The sequence below is a fragment of the Pollicipes pollicipes genome, unplaced genomic scaffold, assembly GCF_011947565.3.
Source record: "Pollicipes pollicipes isolate AB1234 unplaced genomic scaffold, Ppol_2.1 Scaffold_3447;HRSCAF=4054_pilon_pilon_pilon, whole genome shotgun sequence".
Lineage (NCBI taxonomy): Eukaryota > Metazoa > Arthropoda > Thecostraca > Pollicipedomorpha > Pollicipedidae > Pollicipes > Pollicipes pollicipes.
In genome coordinates this window covers 41,244,449-41,262,599 of record NW_023596297.1, presented here as the reverse complement: position 1 = coordinate 41,262,599, position 18,151 = coordinate 41,244,449, and the positions used below count along the sequence as shown (strand labels likewise).

Sequence of the window (18,151 nt, the reverse complement as noted above, 5' to 3'; positions counted from 1 at the left end):
AAATATTGACCGAGCATGGATTCAAAACCAGCTCCATCCTTGAAGGTAGAAGAGGAGGCGCTGGAAGGACAGGAGCTGACAAATAAATACCTGAATGGTGAGTGTTCCTTTCCTGCCACAAAATCCTAGTGGTTCTAGCATATATGCCACAAACTTGTGGGTGTTTTGTCTAACTCCTAACTGCCTGGATTATGCCATTAAATGTGGTACATTGATACATTTTGCCAGTGTGAGCATATTTGGTCAATGACAACAGTTGTGTATTATGGCGCGCAATTGTAATGCATCTGTACACAGGGGAGCTGTCTTTCACTGAGTATGCTGGGCTGCTGGCTGGGGAGGATGATGATTCAGTGGAACTGGATGAGGACATTGACTTGGACCTGGACGAGCCAGATGTCGGTATGGAAGACGACAGCGCAACAGGTGATGTTCCTGAAAAAAAAACGTTGGTGGTCGTACTCTGTTGCAGACCACTGGTGTGTGGATGCTGATTTCATCCAGCCTGCATTCTCTGGCATTGAGGTGACGTTTAGGGTGCATTATTTGTGACCTGGACTAGTTTTTGCTTCATTCCATGCTGGATTTTGCTGCCAGTCTAGTCTGTTGCTCTCGTTGGGCGCGTGTCCACACAAAATTAGGGTTTTTGATTCAGCGTAACATGCAAGTACCGAGGCTATGGCCAGCCTACCACTGTCGTCGGCCCGTTCGGCCGTCCAGTGTACTCGGTGACGTTCTCGGTGTGGTGCCGTCCGTCAGGCGAGCCCCGGCCCGACTCTGCCGCACCGGCCGACGTTGACCGGCCGGACGGCGAGCTGGCGACGCGCCGCGGCGCCCGGCGCGCCAGGAGGAAGCTGCTCCGGCGCCGCACACTGCCGGCCGTGCTGCAGGTCAGCGGCGGCGCCACCACTCCGGCGCCCCTCGGCTCTGTCTGGCTCCCGGCCCGTCGCTGCGACTCTGGCTTTCGCTCGCTCTTGCTTACTCGCTCCTGCCTTCACCTTCTTTGCTGTTGCTTTTGGTTTGCCGCTCTCCTGATCCTTTATTCGCCTGTTCTTTCGATTTATCGCTCCCCCACGGAGGCGAAGTCTTCAACACAAATCTTCTCAACCTGGACGGCATGGCGTACGCGGTTTTCAGATCATCCTGAAAGGTATGTGTCTCAAACAGCTGGTCGTCAAGCCCGTCCAATTCCAACCTACGCCAACACTGCCAGACCTGATCGTTACCAACGTACCGGTCTCCGGGACTCAGCTGAGGTCCCCGAGCCTGTGGCGGACCACCAACCGGTGCTACGCCGTGCTCCCGTCCCCAGAGAGCGCTGGTGGTCAGTCACGACCACCGCGCGACCGTGGAACCGCGTCGACTGGAACGTGCCCAACCTGAGTCCGCTGCTCGCCGATTGGGAGGCGCTCTACGCCGCTGGCACTGCCGATGGCAAGGTGGATGCATTTATGGAAGTGTGGAACGTCGCAGTCGACGCTCACTGTCCGACCATCGCCGTGACGTCACGCCAGTCCGGCTGTCCACGGCTGCGTGGAGATACCGAAGTCTCCGCAGCTGTGGAGGAGAGCGACAGCGCCCGCGAGACCTGAGAGCGCTGCCGTTATCACAGAGCCGCGCCGGGCGGAGGCACTCATGCCCACTTCGCTGTCATTGGCTCCCGCATCACTGCGGAGCCGGCGGTGGTGCGTGGTAATGCGGGTGCGTCCCCGGCTAGACCGCGCCCGTACCTTGTCTGTGCCTCGGCGTCCTCCCTGCATCCAGCCACTCCATCGGAGCTTTCTGCAGCCACCGGGAAGATGAGCGCGTCGAGGGGTGTCAGTGTCGATGGCGTACCATTATATGCAGTGAAAGGGTGTTTCCCTGTAATCGGCGGTGATCTTGTACATCTGATCAACTTTCTGTCATATCACGCACCTTTCCGTCCGTCTGGAAGATCGCGCGCGTCACTCCGGCGTTCAAGCCGGGCGATCGATCAGACCTGAACAACTTTCGGCCCATTTCTATTCTCTCTGTACTGTCCAAAACTACCGAGAAGGTCGTCTGCTCGCGGTTCACTTCTTACCTTGTTGACAATCATGTACCGACGCCATCGCAGTATGCTTACCGTCCACGTCACTTGACGGAGGGCGCCCTGATCGACGCTGTCGGATGGCAGGCAGGGGCTGTCGACAACGGCCGTGTCGCGTCGATAACGACGATTGACCTTAGCAAAGCCCTTGGCACGGTTGGTCACGGTGTCCTCAGCGAGCTGGAATGGTGCGGGGTGTCCTCGGGATGGTTTCGGGACTACCTGAGCGGTCGAAAGCAGGCGGTCAGTGGTGGCTCGGTTACCTTATCTCTATTCCACGGGGTGGCCCAGGGATCCCCTGCCGGCCCCACCATGTTCCTCGGGATGGTTTCGGGACTACCTGAGCGGTCGGAAGCAGGTGGTCAGTGGTGGCTCGGTTACCTTATCTCTATTCCACGGGGTGGCCCAGGGATCCCCTGCCGGCCCCACCATGTTCCTCATCTTCATCAACGACCTATTTAGCTTCCTACCCCACGGCCGCCTACTATCTTATGCCGACTTCTTGACTTCGCTACCTCCGATGTCGTCGGTCTGTCCCACCTGAAAGCCCATGTCGGGGAACCCATTCAGTGCCTTCAAAACAGGTTTCAGTCAAATCTACTTAAATAAATCACCAAAAGACAGATTTCATGCTAATCGGCACCAAACCCTCTATAACAAAGACCGGCGACTTCCACATTACCATCTCCGGCACAAACATTCATCCATCACCTTCAGTGAAGGTACTGGGTGTACTCTTCGACCACCATCTCACCTGGGAACCCCACATGTCCTCTCTCGTTCGGTGCTGTAATGCGATTCTCGTATCCCTGTTCAAAATCCGACGCCACTTCACTCCTGAGGTTTTGAAGCTCCTTATCCAAATCCACCTCTTTCCCCGCATTCTCTGCTGCCCGTCCATCTGGGGTGGAGCGGCCGAGCGTCACTTAGACAGGATACAAAGGATGATGCACTTGGCAGCCAGGCTAGTGAGTGCTGTCCGCCGCAGCGATCACATTTCACTCGTTCTGGAGGTGCTCGGCTGGCGTGGCGTCACGGATCTCGTTCACCACCGAGACCTCCTGAAGGTGTACAGGGCACTGCACGTCCCCGGATCTCCTGAAGGTGTACAGGACACTGCACGTCCCCGGATCTCCTGAAGGTGTACAGGGCACTGCACCTCCCCGGATCTCCCAGTGCACTGCCTGCTCTATTCATAACGCGCGCCGAGTCTTCCCAACGCCAAACTCGGGCTTTTTCGGGCGGCGTCGGCTCGATACATCTGCCACGTGTCCGACTGAGCGCCACTCAGCGACACTTTCCGTACCGCGCTGCCGCCGCGTGGAACCGGCTGCCTGCGGCGGCCATCCGCGCCCCCTCGCGCCAGGCATTCGTGACTGTTAAATCGCTGACTCACTGACTGAAAGTGTGTATCTATGCGTATGCGTGTATCTCTGTACTGTGTGTGGGTTCTTTTTTCTTGTACACAAGGCGCAGTGCAACCACCAGGTGGATGCGCCTTAAACGAAATAAATGTAACTGTAACTTCGACTCGCCTCCCTTGTCCTCGCCTCAAACTCGCTATTTCAGTCTAGGCAACCTCCCATTGTTCTCGATTTCCCTATGTCTCCTGCTCTCAGGGCGTCGCACTTTTGCCGGGTGCTCGTCGCCCGTCTTCGGGCGATATGCTGAGGGAGGTGCTGCTGCTCCCTCCTCTGCTGGAGGACGTCACCGCACGTGGGAGCGCCGACGTACACTGGGGTGACCAGGCACGTTTGTCATGTGCGGGGTATTGGCAGTGTCATGATGTTAAGCCAGGTCTCTTTTTGCTTGTTACCAGGGCATGATGGGCGAGGCAAACCTTCGGTACGCTCGAGGAGACACAGAAGTCGCTGAAACCATCTGCAAAGAAATCATCCGCCAATGTAAGTTGGTTACAACTCTCATGAAAGAGGGAACTCTAGCACGGCTTCAGCTCGTATGCATTATAGCACATGGTCGCGAAACTGCTGGACTTCGCCATCTGGCAGGTTCCGGTGGTCAGTTGCTCCCATAAGCGCGCTGATATGCCTTGCCTGACTGGCTCGTCTCCTGGAGAGGCTTTCTTCGCCTGTCTGGCATCCGGGCGTGCCTGCTTCTCTAAGAGAGTCCCTCTTCCCCGTCTTCACCGCCGGCTCACCACCGCGGACCTGCGATCCTCCGACACTGTCCCCAACGCTTCCATGTCTCCCTCGTTTCCCTGCTTCCGTTGTCCCTTGGCTCACTATCTGTCCCTACATTTGCTGCTACTTGTGTCTCACCCACAAGGCCGTGCGCAGGATGCGCAGTGGAAAGGGCGGGGGAGGGGGGAGCGGGCACCCAACTGAAAGCAATTCACCGAAACTCCAGGTTATTGGGGCATAGGCGTGATAAATTCTTTGCATTGACATAAAGCGGGGCATCGTATGTCCTCGATATGACTGGCATTACCGGCATGCCTCGAATGCTTAATTGGCAACACATATGCACGCACATCTTAATGCATTTAATTAATCGATAGGGGCAGAGGACGTGCTCGTGTGGGTCACTACGTGCGTACACCCGTGCTGACCCATCCTGCCTTCACCCTGGCTGCCACTGTCTCCAGACTCGCGCCGCCATTCCTTTCCGACCTGCGGCTGCGCCCTCCCCACTTGGCGAGCGCGCCGGCGGTGACAGGGCGGCGCGCCGGTCGGCAGCCCCGCTGGCGCCGGAGCCTTTCCAGACCATGGCCATGATGCTGGAGGAGCGTGGCGAGCACGACCGCTCGCTGCAGTACAGTCTGATCGCCGCTCATCTCGCCAAGCCCGACCTGGACGAGTGGCTGCGGCTGGCGCGCATCTCCGAGCAGAAGAAAAACCACAAACAGGCCATCACTTGCTACACGCAAGGTCAGATCCTGTCCACCCCACCACAGGCGCGGCGGACCGGGCAGCCGGACCGGCCAGTACATTTCTCCTGGAGGCTAACTCAAAGCCGACTGTATTGTGTGTAAAAAGTATTATTTGAAATGGGTTGTGAAGCGTCACACTTTGGTTGATTCCCGCGCCTTTGGCTTAGCAGCCCTCAGTCAGGGCTTACGCACCTCCAGTCAGTAGTCAGGACTTACGCACCCCCGATCAGTAGTCAGGGCTTACGCACCTCCAGTCAGTAGTCAGAGCTTACTCACCTCCGACCAGTAGTCAGGGCTTACGCACCTCCAGTCAGTAATCAGGGCTTACGCACCTCCAGTCAGTAGTCAGGGCTTACGCACCTCCGACCAGTAGTCGGGGCTTACGCACCTCCAGTCAGTAGTCAGGGCTTACGCACCTCCGACCAGTAGTCAGGGCTTACGCACCCCCGATCAGTAGTCAGGGCTTACGCACCTCCGATCAGTAGTCAGGGCTTACTCACCTCCGATCAGTAGTCAGGGCTTACGCACCTCCGATCAGTAGTCAGGGCTTACGCACCTCCGATCAGTAGTCAGGGCTTACGCACCCCCGATCAGTAGTCAGGGCTTACGCACCTCCAGTCAGTAGTCAGAGCTTACGCACCCTCGATCAGTAGTCGGGGCTTACGCACCTCCAGTCAGTAGTCAGGGCTTACTCACCTCCGATCAGTAGTCAGGGCTTACGCACCTCCGATCAGTAGTCAGGGCTTATGCACCTTCAGTCAGTAGTCAGGGCTTACGCATCCCCGATCAGAAGTCAGGGCTTACGCACCCCAATCAGTAGTCAGGGCTTACGCACCCCCGATCAGTAGTCAGGGCTTACTCACCTCCAGCCAGTAGTCAGAGCTTACGCACCCCCGATCAGTAGTCAGGGCTTACGCACCCCCGATCAGTGCACTGGGTTCGTGTTTTCTGCGTACTTTGGCAGGTGATAGCCGGACCCGTGCCTCTCCGCTGCCCGCTGCCTGTCCGACGGACTGACCGTGCTGCTGTGTCCGCCAGCTCTGAAGGCGGCACCCACTCGCCTGGATCTGCACCTGAAGCGGGTAGACCTGATGAAATCGATTAACAGGAATTCCAGGATCAACGTCACTTTCCTGAAACGTGCCGTTACCAGTGAGTGGAAACACAGATCGTGCGAGTTTTTCTCTAGTATTGGATCGACCTTGAAAGTGATGGAAAACCACACATCGTTGCTTGCTGAGCGTTCATTTGTGCCGTTGCATATCGCAAAGGCGAGATGAAAACCGGAACTTGAACCGGTACCTAATGTTTGTGATGTTACACAATCCAACATCTCTGTGTTATTAGCTACAAAGTTCATGATACTGGCATATTACCATCATTCTTCTGAGGTAATGCTACTGGTTCGTTCGAAGTGGAAGACTGACATCAGTGTCATAGTGCCCCCGTGGAGTGAGTGTGACGAACTCACGCCCTGCGTAGTCACCCAGAGACCGTCCCGTCAAGTAACATTCTGAATTCCCATTGTCTTGGAAAATGAGGGGGAAAAGATGAAAAGGATAGAAACAGGAGAAAATGCCGCTTTCGAACCACGTTTTTGTAGTCCTAATAAATCCAAACAACTGAGCTGTCGTCACTTTCGTGTCTTTTCTGCGATGGTGACGTCGGGAGCTCAAACGCTGCCATGACCTGAGCGCCACATCAGCTGCAGTTTCGCATGACTCCCATGTGAGGAGTCATGCGAAGACCCTGGTTTTGCCAAAGCAAAGAGAAAACTCGTTTAACTCGTACTTACTCAAAAATGGTTTCCATTAGGATTGACCCCTGCAGATAGACTCGGAACGCAGAACATAATCTTGCGTATGACATCCATATCCAGCTGTTGGGAGGGCCGGAGCTGCCCTTAGTTGCCTTGTCCGCGCTGTCGGCCGTTACCGCGCGACATCAGCGTGGTCTCCCGCCGGGTGTGCGTTATATGTGCAACGATTCGTACCAGTCATGTCCGAAACGGTGCTCGTTTTCCTCCGTTTATGTGCAGCGTGATATGCTCTGCGCATGTAGATTGCGCTAGGTAGGTTCCTCGCCGCCAGCCCAGTGTGACAGGTCTCACGTTTCCATCCAATAATATGAGACTTGTTCGGCGTGGCGTAGCGTACCCGGTGTTTCGCCCTAAGTTGTGTGTGACGTACCCGGTGTTTCCCTGTCAGTAATGTGTGACGTACCCGGTGTTTCCCCGCCAGTAATGTGTCACGTACCCTGTGTTTCACCGCCAGTAATGTGTGACGTACCCGGCGTTTCCCCGCCAGCAATGTGTGACACACCCGGTGTTTCGCCGCCAGTAATGTGTGACGTACCCGGTATTTTACCGCCAGTAATGTGTGACGTACCCGGTGTTTCGCCGCCAGTAATGTGTGACGTTCCCGGTGTTTCACCGCCAGTAATGTGTGACACACCCGGTGTTTCGCCGCCAGTAATGTGTGACGTACCCGGTATTTTACCGCCAGTAATGTGTGACGTACCTGGTGTTTCATCATCAGTAATATGTAACGTACCCGGTGTTTCCCTGTCAGTAATGTGTGAAGTACCCGGTGTTTCCCCGCCAGTAATGTGTAACGTACCCTGTGTTTACCGCCAGTAATGTGTGACGTACCCGGCGTTTCACCGCCAGTAATGTGTGACGTACCCGGTGCTTCACCGCCAGTAATGTGTGACGTACCCGGCGTTTCCCCGCCAGCAATGTGTAACGTACCCTGTGTTTACCGCCAGTAATGTGTGACGTACCCGGTGTTTCCCCGCCAGTAATGTGTGACGTACCCGGCGTTTCCCCGCCAGCAATGTGTAACGTACCCTGTGTTTTACCGCCAGTAATGTGTGACGTACCCTGTGTTTCACCGCCAGTAATGTGTGACGTACCCGGCGTTTCCCCGCCAGCAATGTGTAACGTACCCTGTGTTTACCGCCAGTAATGTGTGACGTACCCGGCGTTTCCCCGCCAGCAATGTGTAACGTACTCTGTGTTTTACCGCCAGTAATGTGTGACGTACCCGGTGTTTCGCCGCCAGTAATGTGTGACGTTCCCGGTGTTTCACCGCCAGTAATGTGTGACACACCCGGTGTTTCGCCGCCAGTAATGTGTGACGTACCCGGTATTTTACCGCCAGTAATGTGTGACGTACCTGGTGTTTCATCATCAGTAATATGTAACGTACCCGGTGTTTCCCTGTCAGTAATGTGTGACGTACCCGGTATTCCCCGCCAGTAATGTGTAACGTACCTTGTGTTTACCGCCAGTAATGTGTGACGTACCCCGTGTTTCACCGCCAGTAATGTGTGACGTACCCGGTGTTTCTCCGCCAGTAATGTGTGATGTTCCCGGTGTTTCACCGCCAGTAATGTGTGACGTACCCGGTGTTTCTCCGCCAGTAATGTGTGACGTGTCTGCTGGTGATGCGTTCCGGGCGATGAAGGAGCTCCACCATCTCCTCATGCACCTGGACATGATGGAGGACGCCAAAGAGTACTGGACTAAGGTGTTTGACAAGCACGGGGATAAGTCCAGCTGGGAAGGTACAGTGCGCTATCTGCGGTACTGTGCACTATCTGCGTCGGCTGCATATGCACATGTCAAGTCATGCTATGTTAGTGATGCACTAGCTATGCACCAGTTATATCGGAGCAACCGTTGCACCAGAAAGGTTATGTGAGCAGGACTGGACGTAGTGGATCCTCTTGTGGAAAATGCAGCTTGTTGGCTGCTGACGTACATCTGGTGCGTTATAACATATGACAATGAGGTGTTTCTACGTACAGTTTCTCCCACAAAACGCTTCCTTAATTACTTTCTGTGGAGATGTTAATGTATAAGATTGTGTCCACGTTACATTTTTGTTGTGTTTTTGTATTGAAAACCTTGTCAGTATACAATCACGTTAGATTTTCTATCGCCTTGATGAGAGTCTTAAGAGTCATAGGGCACGTACTGCGCATACTATTGCCATGGCCGGTGCTACTGCTCTGGGCGGCATAAACCGGTCAGCCCCTCTTCACAAACTCCCGTAACTCGTACGGCATGTCTGCTGACCGACCCTCGCGTCCCCGCCGCGACACATCACCCCCTCACCGAGGCCCGTAGTCCCACCGCGACGCATCACCCCCTCACCAACCCTCGCGTCCCCGCCCCGACACATCACCCCCTCACCGACCCTCGCGTCCCCGCCCCGACACATCACCCCCTCACCGGGGCCCGTAGTCCCGCCCCAACACATCACCCCCTCACCGGGGCCCGTAGTCCCGCCGCGACACATCACCCCCTCACCGACCCTCGCGTGCCCCGACACATCACCCCCTCACCGAGGCCCGTGGTCCCGCCGCGACACATCACCCCCTCACCGACCCTCGCGTCCCCGCCGCGACACATCACCCCCTCACCGAGGCCCGTAGTCCCACCGCGACGCATCACCCCCCTCACCAACCCTCGCGTCCCCGCCCCGACACATCACCCCCTCACCGACCCTCGCGTCCCCGCCGCGACACATCACCCCCTCACCGAGCCCCGTAGTCCCGCCGCGACACATCACCCCCTCACCGGGGCCCGTAGTCCCGCCCCAACACATCACCCCCTCACCGGGGCCCGTAGTCCCGCCCCGACACATCACCCCCTCACCGAGGCCCGTAGTCCCGCCGCGACACATCACCCCCTCACCGAGGCCCGTAGTCCCGCCGCGACACATCACCCCCCTCACCGAGGCCCGTAGTCCCGCCCCGACACATCACCCCCTCAACCGAGGCCCGTAGTCCCGCCGCGACACATCACCCCCTCACCGAGGCCCGTAGTCCCGCCGCGACACATCACCCCCTCACCGAGGCCCGTAGTCCCGCCGCGACACATCACCCCCTCACCGAGGCCCGTGGTCCCGCCGCGACACATCACCCCGTCACCGACCCTCGCGTCCCCGCCCCGACACATCACCCCCTCACCGAGGCCCGTAGTCCCCGCCGCGACACATCACCCCCTCACCGAGGCCTGTAGTCCCACCGCGACACATCACCCCCTCACCGACCCTCGCGTCCCCGCCCCGACACATCACCCCCTCACCGAGGCCTGTAGTCCCGCCGCGACACATCACCCCCTCACCGAGGCCTGTAGTCCCACCGCGACACATCACCCCCTCACCGAGCCCCGTAGTCCCGCCGCGACACATCACCCCCTCACCGGGGCCCGTAGTCCCGCCCCAACACATCACCCCCTCACCGGGGCCCGTAGTCCCGCCGCGACACATCACCCCCTCACCGACCCTCGCGTCCCCGCCCCGACACATCACCCCCTCACCGAGGCCCGTGGTCCCGCCGCGACACATCACCCCCTCACCGACCCTCGCGTCCCCGCCGCGACACATCACCTCCTCACCGAGGCCCGTAGTCCCACCGCGACGCATCACCCCCTCACCCACCCTCGCGTCCCCGCCCCGACACATCACCCCCCTCACCGACCCTCGCGTCCCCGCCCCGACACATCACCCCCTCACCGGGGCCCGTAGTCCCACCGCGACACATCACCCCCTCACCGAGGCCTGTAGTCCCACCGCGACACATCACCCCCTCACCGACCCTCGCGTCCCCGCCGCGACACATCACCCCCTCACCGAGCCCCGTAGTCCCGCCGCGACACATCACCCCCTCACCGGGGCCCGTAGTCCCGCCCCGACACATCACCCCCTCACCGGGGCCCGTAGTCCCGCCGCGACACATCACCCCCTCACCGAGGCCCGTAGTCCCGCCGCGACACATCACCCCCCTCACCGAGGCCCGTAGTCCCGCCGCGACACATCACCCCCCTCACCGAGGCCCGTAGTCCCCGCCGCGACACATCACCCCCTCACCGAGGCCCGTAGTCCCGCCGCGACACATCACCCCCTCACCGAGGCCCGGAGTCCCGCCGCGACACATCACCCCCTCACCGACCCTCGCGTCCCCGCCCCGACACATCACCCCCTCACCGAGGCCCGTGGTCCCGCCGCGACACATCACCCACCCCCTCACCGAGGCCCGTAGTCCCGCCGCGACACATCACCCCCTCACCGACCCTCGCGCCCCCGCCCCGACACATCACCCCCTCACCGAGGCCCGTGGTCCCGCCGCGACACATCACCCCCTCACCGAGGCCCGTAGTCCCGCCGCGCCCACCGGGCCGTGACGGGCGCCGCCGCCGCCGCCGCCAGACACGCACCTGTACCTGGAGCTGCTGCTGACCACGGGCGCGCCGGCCGAGTGCATCGCGGCACTGGTGCGCCTGTGCGGTGTGCGCACCGAGCCGCCGCTGGACGCCGCCCCGGACCTGGCCTCCGCCCTGGCCCAGCTGACCGACGTCACCGTGCCCGACGGCGTGCCGCTCGACATCAAGTACAAGCTGCTGGTGGCGCTGGTCAACCTGCAGCACGTCAAGCTGGCGTCCAAGGTAAGCCGACGCCATTCCGCCAAACCGCTCCTTGTCAGCTCAGACCGATTTAGCTCAATTTCGTTATATTGAAACGATTGTTTTGAAAACAGGGGTGTGTTGACAAACACAATGCAAAGTAAAGAGCACTAAAGTCACCATCCGGCGGGAGAGGCACTAAGCATATGTCCATTGTCATATCACCGAGCATTCACCTTCCGCGTTTGAAGTCAGAGAAGCTCCCCCAGCTTCGTCATGAGCATGCAGGGTGGGGTCATGTTGCGTCTTGCCCGTGACGAAATATCTGCCGCGTTGTAGAACCTGATCCCGAGCTTGAAGTCTTGCGACCCGGAGACCTACGGAGACATTTACCTGGACGTGGCCGAAGCTCTGATGCAGCTGAAGCACTACGACGAAGCGCTATCGCTTCTCACCATCCTCACTAAGTCGGAGAACTACTGTCTGGTATGCCCTGCAGGGAGCGAATGTATGCTCTTGATCATACGTTTTTGAGCCCTGACAGGCATTGCGCTGCTGCCGGCCTACTGTTTTCAAGGCTTAAATGAAACGAAACGAAGCTATACATATATATATATATATATATATATATATATATATATATATATATATATATATATATATATATATATATATATATACAAGAGAGAGAGAGAGAGAGAGAGAGAGGAGAGAGAGAGAGAGAGAGAGAGAGAGAGAGAGAGAGAGAGAGAGAGAGAGAGAGAGGAGAGAGAGGAGAGAGAGAGAGAGAGAGAGAGAGAGAGAGAGAGAGAGAGAGAGAGAGGAGAGAGAGAGAGAGAGAAGAGGAGAGAAGAGATAGAGATAGAGAGAGAGAGAGAGCAGGAGAGAGAGAGAGAGCTCGGCTGATCGCTCGCGCAGCGAGCGCGCGCGGAGAGAGCGCGGCCGCTAGACGCGCGCGCTCCGCGCTTCGCTCTCGAGAGCGCTCTCGTCGAGCTCTCGAGGCGCGGTCTCTCGCGCCGTCGAGCGCGCTCTATCTCTTCTCGCGCGCGCTAGCGTACGGAGCTCTCTCTCGAGGTCGCTCTCTCTCTCTCTCGCGCGCTCGCAGCTCTACCCGAGCTCGCGCTCCCTATCTCTGTCTTCATCCTCCTCCTAAGCCACTTCCTGCCTCTCTTCCTCCTCCCTCTCTGCCTCTTTATCTCTTCTTCTCTCTTCTATATCTCTATATATATATATATATATCGTGTGTGTGTGTGTGCGTGCGTCTGCGTGCGTGCGTGCGTGCGTGCGTGCGTGCGTGCGTGCGTGATCATTTTACGCTAACCTCTCCCATTACGATAAGCCATCTATTAAAGTGTCGCGTTGCTGCTAGCAGGCGGGGGTGTGGACGGGTGCGGGGCTGAAGGAGGCGGGCCGGCGAGAGTGGTCGGTGCTCACGCTTGCCCTTGCTGGCTGCAGGCGGGCGTGTGGCTGCGCGTGGGTGAGTGTCTGAACGAGTCGGGTCGGCTGGAAGAGGCGGTCGAGGCGTACCAGCAGGTGATGCAGCGCGCGCCAAACCACAGCGAGGGCCGCCTGGTACTGTCCGCCATCCTGCACCAGCTGGGCCGGCCGGAGGAGGCCATCAGCGCTCTGTCGCAGGGTGAGCGCGTGACTGGCACCACCGCCGCCGCCGCCTGTCGGAGGCTGCGTCGTCCGCTAGACGGCCTCCTCACGCTGAGGTGAACCGTGAGGCGACGTGCTTGTGGTCGTGCACTGAGCTGAGGTGAACCGTGAGGCGACGTGCCTGTGGTCGTGCACTGACCTGCTGTGTGCCGTGTGCCTGAGCCGTGTCTTTGGCGGAGCAGGAGGTGTCTTGACTTGACCTCCTGCTGCGTGCTGTGCCTGAGCCTTGTCTTTGGCGGAGAAGGAGGTGTCTTGACTTGCCCTCCTGCTGTGTACCGTGTGCCTGAGCCGTGTCTTCGGTGGAGCAGGCGGTGTCTTGACTTGACCTCCTGCTGTGTGCCGTGTGTTTGAGCTGTGTCCTCCGCAGAGGTGGAGCAGGAGGTGCTGGACTCGAACCTGTTGCTGGAGAAGTCTGCCCTGCTGGAACAGGAGGGCCGTATCGAGGAGTTCATCGACACCGTGCGGACGCTGCTCTCTCAGCACTGTCCTATCATCCGGGACCGGGACGAGGCCAAGTGTGAGTGGCCCGTCGAGCCCTGGCGCCGCCTGCTGCCCCGGCGCAGCCTGCCATCGACTGCTTACTACAGTGCAGATGTTTTCCACGCACACACTACGGTCTGAGCAAGTCAAATCAGCCCAACTTTTGCGGCATGTCTTGCAAGTCGTTCGCTCTTTACGCTGTGATGTTCTGCTATTTCGGGAGTTAAAATGAAGGGTTTGCAGAAGGGGCTGCCAAATGGTACGGTTAGAACTTACGGGTATTGCGGCACCTTACCCATCGTGCCTTAGGGTCGCGGTGCAACAACGTTCTGTTGTATGAACGTTGACGGCGTACTCCACATTGGAGACGGACAGCATGTCTAGGGTTCTGCATTTGGTATACTGAGATTGTGCAATTTGAAATTGTAGTTTTTCCTCTTTCTAAAAATCGTGAAATGGAACATTTATGATAGTCCCTAGCTGTTAACAGTTTTGAATTTGGCGGTGATATGCTCAGCATTTGAACAGTCTTGTAACACTATCTGAATGTAAGCGTAATGAGTACCTAGCTATAAGAAGGTATATTATGTGTTTAAAAAAATAAATATTTTAGGCATGGTCAGCCCAGGACCGAGATATACCATGTTTTATGACTATCGCCTGAAAAATCAAGTTAGTACTGGCAATTTTTCCGTTTGGAAAATAATAAGGGATTTCACTAAACATCACACAAAAATGTGTGATGTTTAGTGAATGTGACTTTATGTGAAATCTTTATGTGAAATTATATATACAATACCTCACACTTTATGTGAAATCACAGCGCAGTGAAACGCCGTTCTGTTTCTCAGCTGTGCTGACAGCATTAGTCGTGAATTGCTCACCCCTTGGCTACGCTTGGGTTTTGGTTTGCTTAGCAGGTTTCACATCTCTTTGCTGGATGTGCCGCGGCCTTCAACATATCAGCTACCAATGCTGTTATTAACGTAATGCCCGCGTGCCGCGGCGGGCAGGAGCGGGCACTCCTGGTCACGTGTTAATGGGTGATGGGTCGTCATAACAGTGACGAAAACAACGTAAGTTGAGTCGAGGTGTAGCATCTTCGGCTTTGTGTTTGCACGTTGCTGTGGTGTTCCCGTCAAACGTTCATTCCTTATCAGTGGCGTACTGTCGCCCTCAGCCATGCTGGTGGGGTTCAAGGTGCGCGAGAACACGCTCAAACAACTGCGCAAGATGAGGCCGGACACTTACGAGGGCACGGTGAGCTCGCTACGGCGTATCGCCAGGCCGATACCTGTTGTGGAATTGGAAGTAGTGCACGAGGTTGGAGTGTGACCGTACTTCGGCGGCTGATCTTCTTTCTGTTGTGCTTTGACGTCGGTCCAGGATATTATTTGTTACCAGGTAGATGCTAGGGCATTTGTCTACCCTATCTTATTATCTGCAGATTTTCAGGCTTAGGTAATCTGAGCATTTCTCTACGAATATCGTGCTTTATGAACATTGTCTGACTCGATAAAACGTTAGCTAGCAATTGCGGATAGCTGATTTATTGGAAAGCAGTCGGTAAAAAGCAAAGAAGATGAAGACAGCCAGGGCAACGTGTAAACCTTAAAGTTTATGCTCGCCTGTTGGTATGCTTTCCCCTTGGAAGGGCTTAAGGACGTCCGGGCGGCTGCAGTCTTGTGCGCCCATACGTCACGCCCTTACCCTTATATATACCTATATATATATATATATATATATATATATATATATATATATATATATATATATATACACCCTTATATATACCCTTACATATACCTATACGCCCATACCCTTAGACGTCGAAGTCTTTCCAAAAGACCGATTGGGTAGATCTACTTTGTGACATGGCCTTTTTTGTCGGTTTATTGCAGGCATTACATGCATCCGACAGGGTGCCCGCGCCGCGTGTCGGCCAGGCGTGCGCCGGACGCCCCGGCCTTTTACAAGCCTCTGTGACCCTGTATGACCCTGCCGTATGTCGGCCAGGGCCCGGCGTTCGTGGACCGGCCTACCGAGCTGGACCGACACTGGCAGCTGCTCGGCAAGGCGCTGGTCTACCTGGAGGAGCGGCACCGCTTCGCCGACTGCGTCGACCTCATCATGCGCGCTAAGGGGAGCCGCGAGTTTGGCCAGCGCGCTGACATCAGCAAGGTGCGGCTCAGCAGCTCGTCAGCATGGGACGCTTGTCTTCCGGGTCACCCACCCGGGACCTCCAGTCGCCTCATGCGCTTGCTGTTTGCGCCAGACTGAGAGCGGCCTGCGGCATGTGTCAGCGGGCAGCGCTAAAGGTCAGGTGACGTCAGAGGGCAGGACGCACCGTGCAGAACGTCACGACACGTTTAAATTTCGCCGCAAAGCTCAGCCATCGACCTGGATTTTACGGTCGGGTGGTGGGCTCCGGACTCGCGCAACAAACACCGCCTGGCGTGGGCTCCGATGCCACAAATCCGTCATATCAAAAACGTTTTGGACTAAACAAACATAAAGGACAGAGTTGTCGGTTTGCCGGTGGCCTCCACCTCCGCACCCCTCGCCGTATGGGCGAAACATGTTACGGCTCACGACCGTGTATGGCGTCGAAAGACAGTGAGCTGTGAGCCAGCAGGGTTATCCGAGTATGTTGCTGACGTTGGTAGCAGACGTCCAATGCTATAGATAGCTACGGTGCTGCGTGGCGCTTTCCCCAAGTGATTGATGAGATTGCCTGTGTTTATGTTGACGATATTCTTGCGAAATGGCAGCCGTCTGCTGGGCTGTGCGGATGGATCGCGAGGTCCTGTGGAATTCATGCATGGAGGTTTCAAGAGCGCCGCACCTTTCCCCCGTTTTGTGGAGTTAGATGGAAAGGGACAGCAAAACAGGAGGTCTCGCTGGCCCTCACCAGCCGCGCACAAACGTAGTTTTGGGACGCTGACTCTGTGATCATCCTTAAGAACATGAGCCAGCGTCGGTCAATCGGTCTGAAACACTGCCGTGGACGTGTTCCTGGTGAGGCCGTCGGCCGTGGGGCGTCAGCCCTGACCTGTGCCCGTGCCCGCCGCCCAGGACCTGGACACCATGTGCGCCATCGCCTGCTTCCGCGCCGCCGACTACGAGATCGGCTTCCCGGTGGTGCGGAAGATGCTGCTGGCCGAGCCGGAGGTGCAGTCGCTTTGGAACTTGCTTAACCTGGTGACGATGCGCGCCGAGGACATCCGACACGCCCGGTTCCTGATGCGCCTGACGCACCGGCTGCCTGAGCTGGTGGCGCTCAGTCTGCTCAACGGCCATAACTGCCTCATGTCGGGCACGTACAAGTACGCGCTGGTCGAGTATGTGTCGGCCTACAAGCTGGAGCCAAGAGACCCGCTGATCGCGCTGCTCGTCGGCGTCACTTTCATCCATCTGGCGGCGCAGAAGTTCACCATCCGCAAGCACAGCCTGGTGGTGCAGGCGCAGGCGTTCCTCGGCCAGTACGTCACCCTGCGTGGCGAGACGCAGGAGAGCTTCTACAACATGGGCCGTGGCATGCACGAGCTGGGCCTGCTGCCCAACGCCGTGCACTACTACCAGCGGGCGCTGAAGCTGGAGCCGCAGGGCGGCGACGCCTCGCTCGACTTGCGGCGGGAGATTGCCTTCAACCTGGCGCTCATCTACCGGGCCAGCGGCAACACGACGCTGGCGCGCCAGCTGACACACCGCTACTGCGTCATCTGAGCTGCAGCGCGGCTGTCGGCGCCCGCGGCCAGCGTTGGTGATCCCGAGGTGGGACTGTGGGATCGTGGGATACGGGACTGTCGTCGGTCGACGCAGACTGCGGGACCAGGCCCGCTCTGCCAAACCCATCACTTATTCGTGTGTGTTAGTGTTTCTATCAAACATCCCCATGTTCATCGTAATGTATTGTCATGCATACAATATGGCTGTAAGCTGGCATGTTTGTATTCTCGTGGTCTAGACGGCCATTGAAATCATCCACCGCACACAGGTTCCGTGGCCCCGAATCTTGTGTGCGTTAGCCCACCCCCAGAACTCCAGGCGAGCGGCCGCTTCAGCCACCCGCTGCCCAGTCTGCAACTGAAATGCGCGCCTCGAGGCCACGTGGCATGTGGCTTTAAGTCTGATGCTGCGCTGCGTGTGATGAGGCGCGCCCGTCGTGTCGCTGGGCGCGCCTCTGCGCGGTGGGTTCACCTTGAACGACCTTGACCACGCGACCTTACGAGACGGCACGGAAAACCAGACGGAACGTCAGTCGACTGTAGGCAGTGAGTCAGGGCGATTATAATGCTAAGACTTTGGCGACGCTGGTGATAGAAAACAAGGTCTCACGACAGCATAGTGCGAGGTTTTCAATTCCTTCCTGTGCTTTTCCGGCACCGCGTAAATCAGGAAGCCGCGATGATGTCAAATAGGAGTGCCTTGTGTTCCGCAACCGTCTATAGTGATTCCTTGCACAGAGCTGCTGTTCTGCGTTCAACTGACCTTCACCCTGGCGACTCACGCCTGTCTGACCCAACTTGTCGCCGGCTTGTGTGCCGGAGTTGAGGAGCACAGGCGCTCCCAGCGGCAGGCATGTAGGGGCGCAGCTAGTGAGGCGTTGTTAGAAGACAAGCTACTCGCATCAAGCTGC

General features: G+C 57.4%; 1 protein-coding gene across 1 annotated transcript; it reads left to right on the top strand.

The window, feature by feature from the left end:
- The first annotated feature begins 846 nt into the window (after positions 1-846).
- Positions 847-17,441, top strand: LOC119091972 (general transcription factor 3C polypeptide 3). Its single transcript, XM_037214914.1, has 12 exons — positions 847-890; positions 3,891-3,975; positions 4,768-4,959; positions 6,000-6,113; positions 8,385-8,528; positions 11,180-11,415; positions 11,713-11,859; positions 12,829-13,009; positions 13,400-13,549; positions 14,693-14,772; positions 15,529-15,693; positions 16,588-17,441. Exons 2-12 carry the CDS (start codon positions 3,894-3,896, stop codon positions 17,236-17,238), a joined length of 2,142 nt encoding a protein of 713 aa, XP_037070809.1. The 5' UTR covers positions 847-890; positions 3,891-3,893; the 3' UTR covers positions 17,239-17,441.
- The last annotated feature ends 710 nt before the right edge of the window (positions 17,442-18,151 follow it).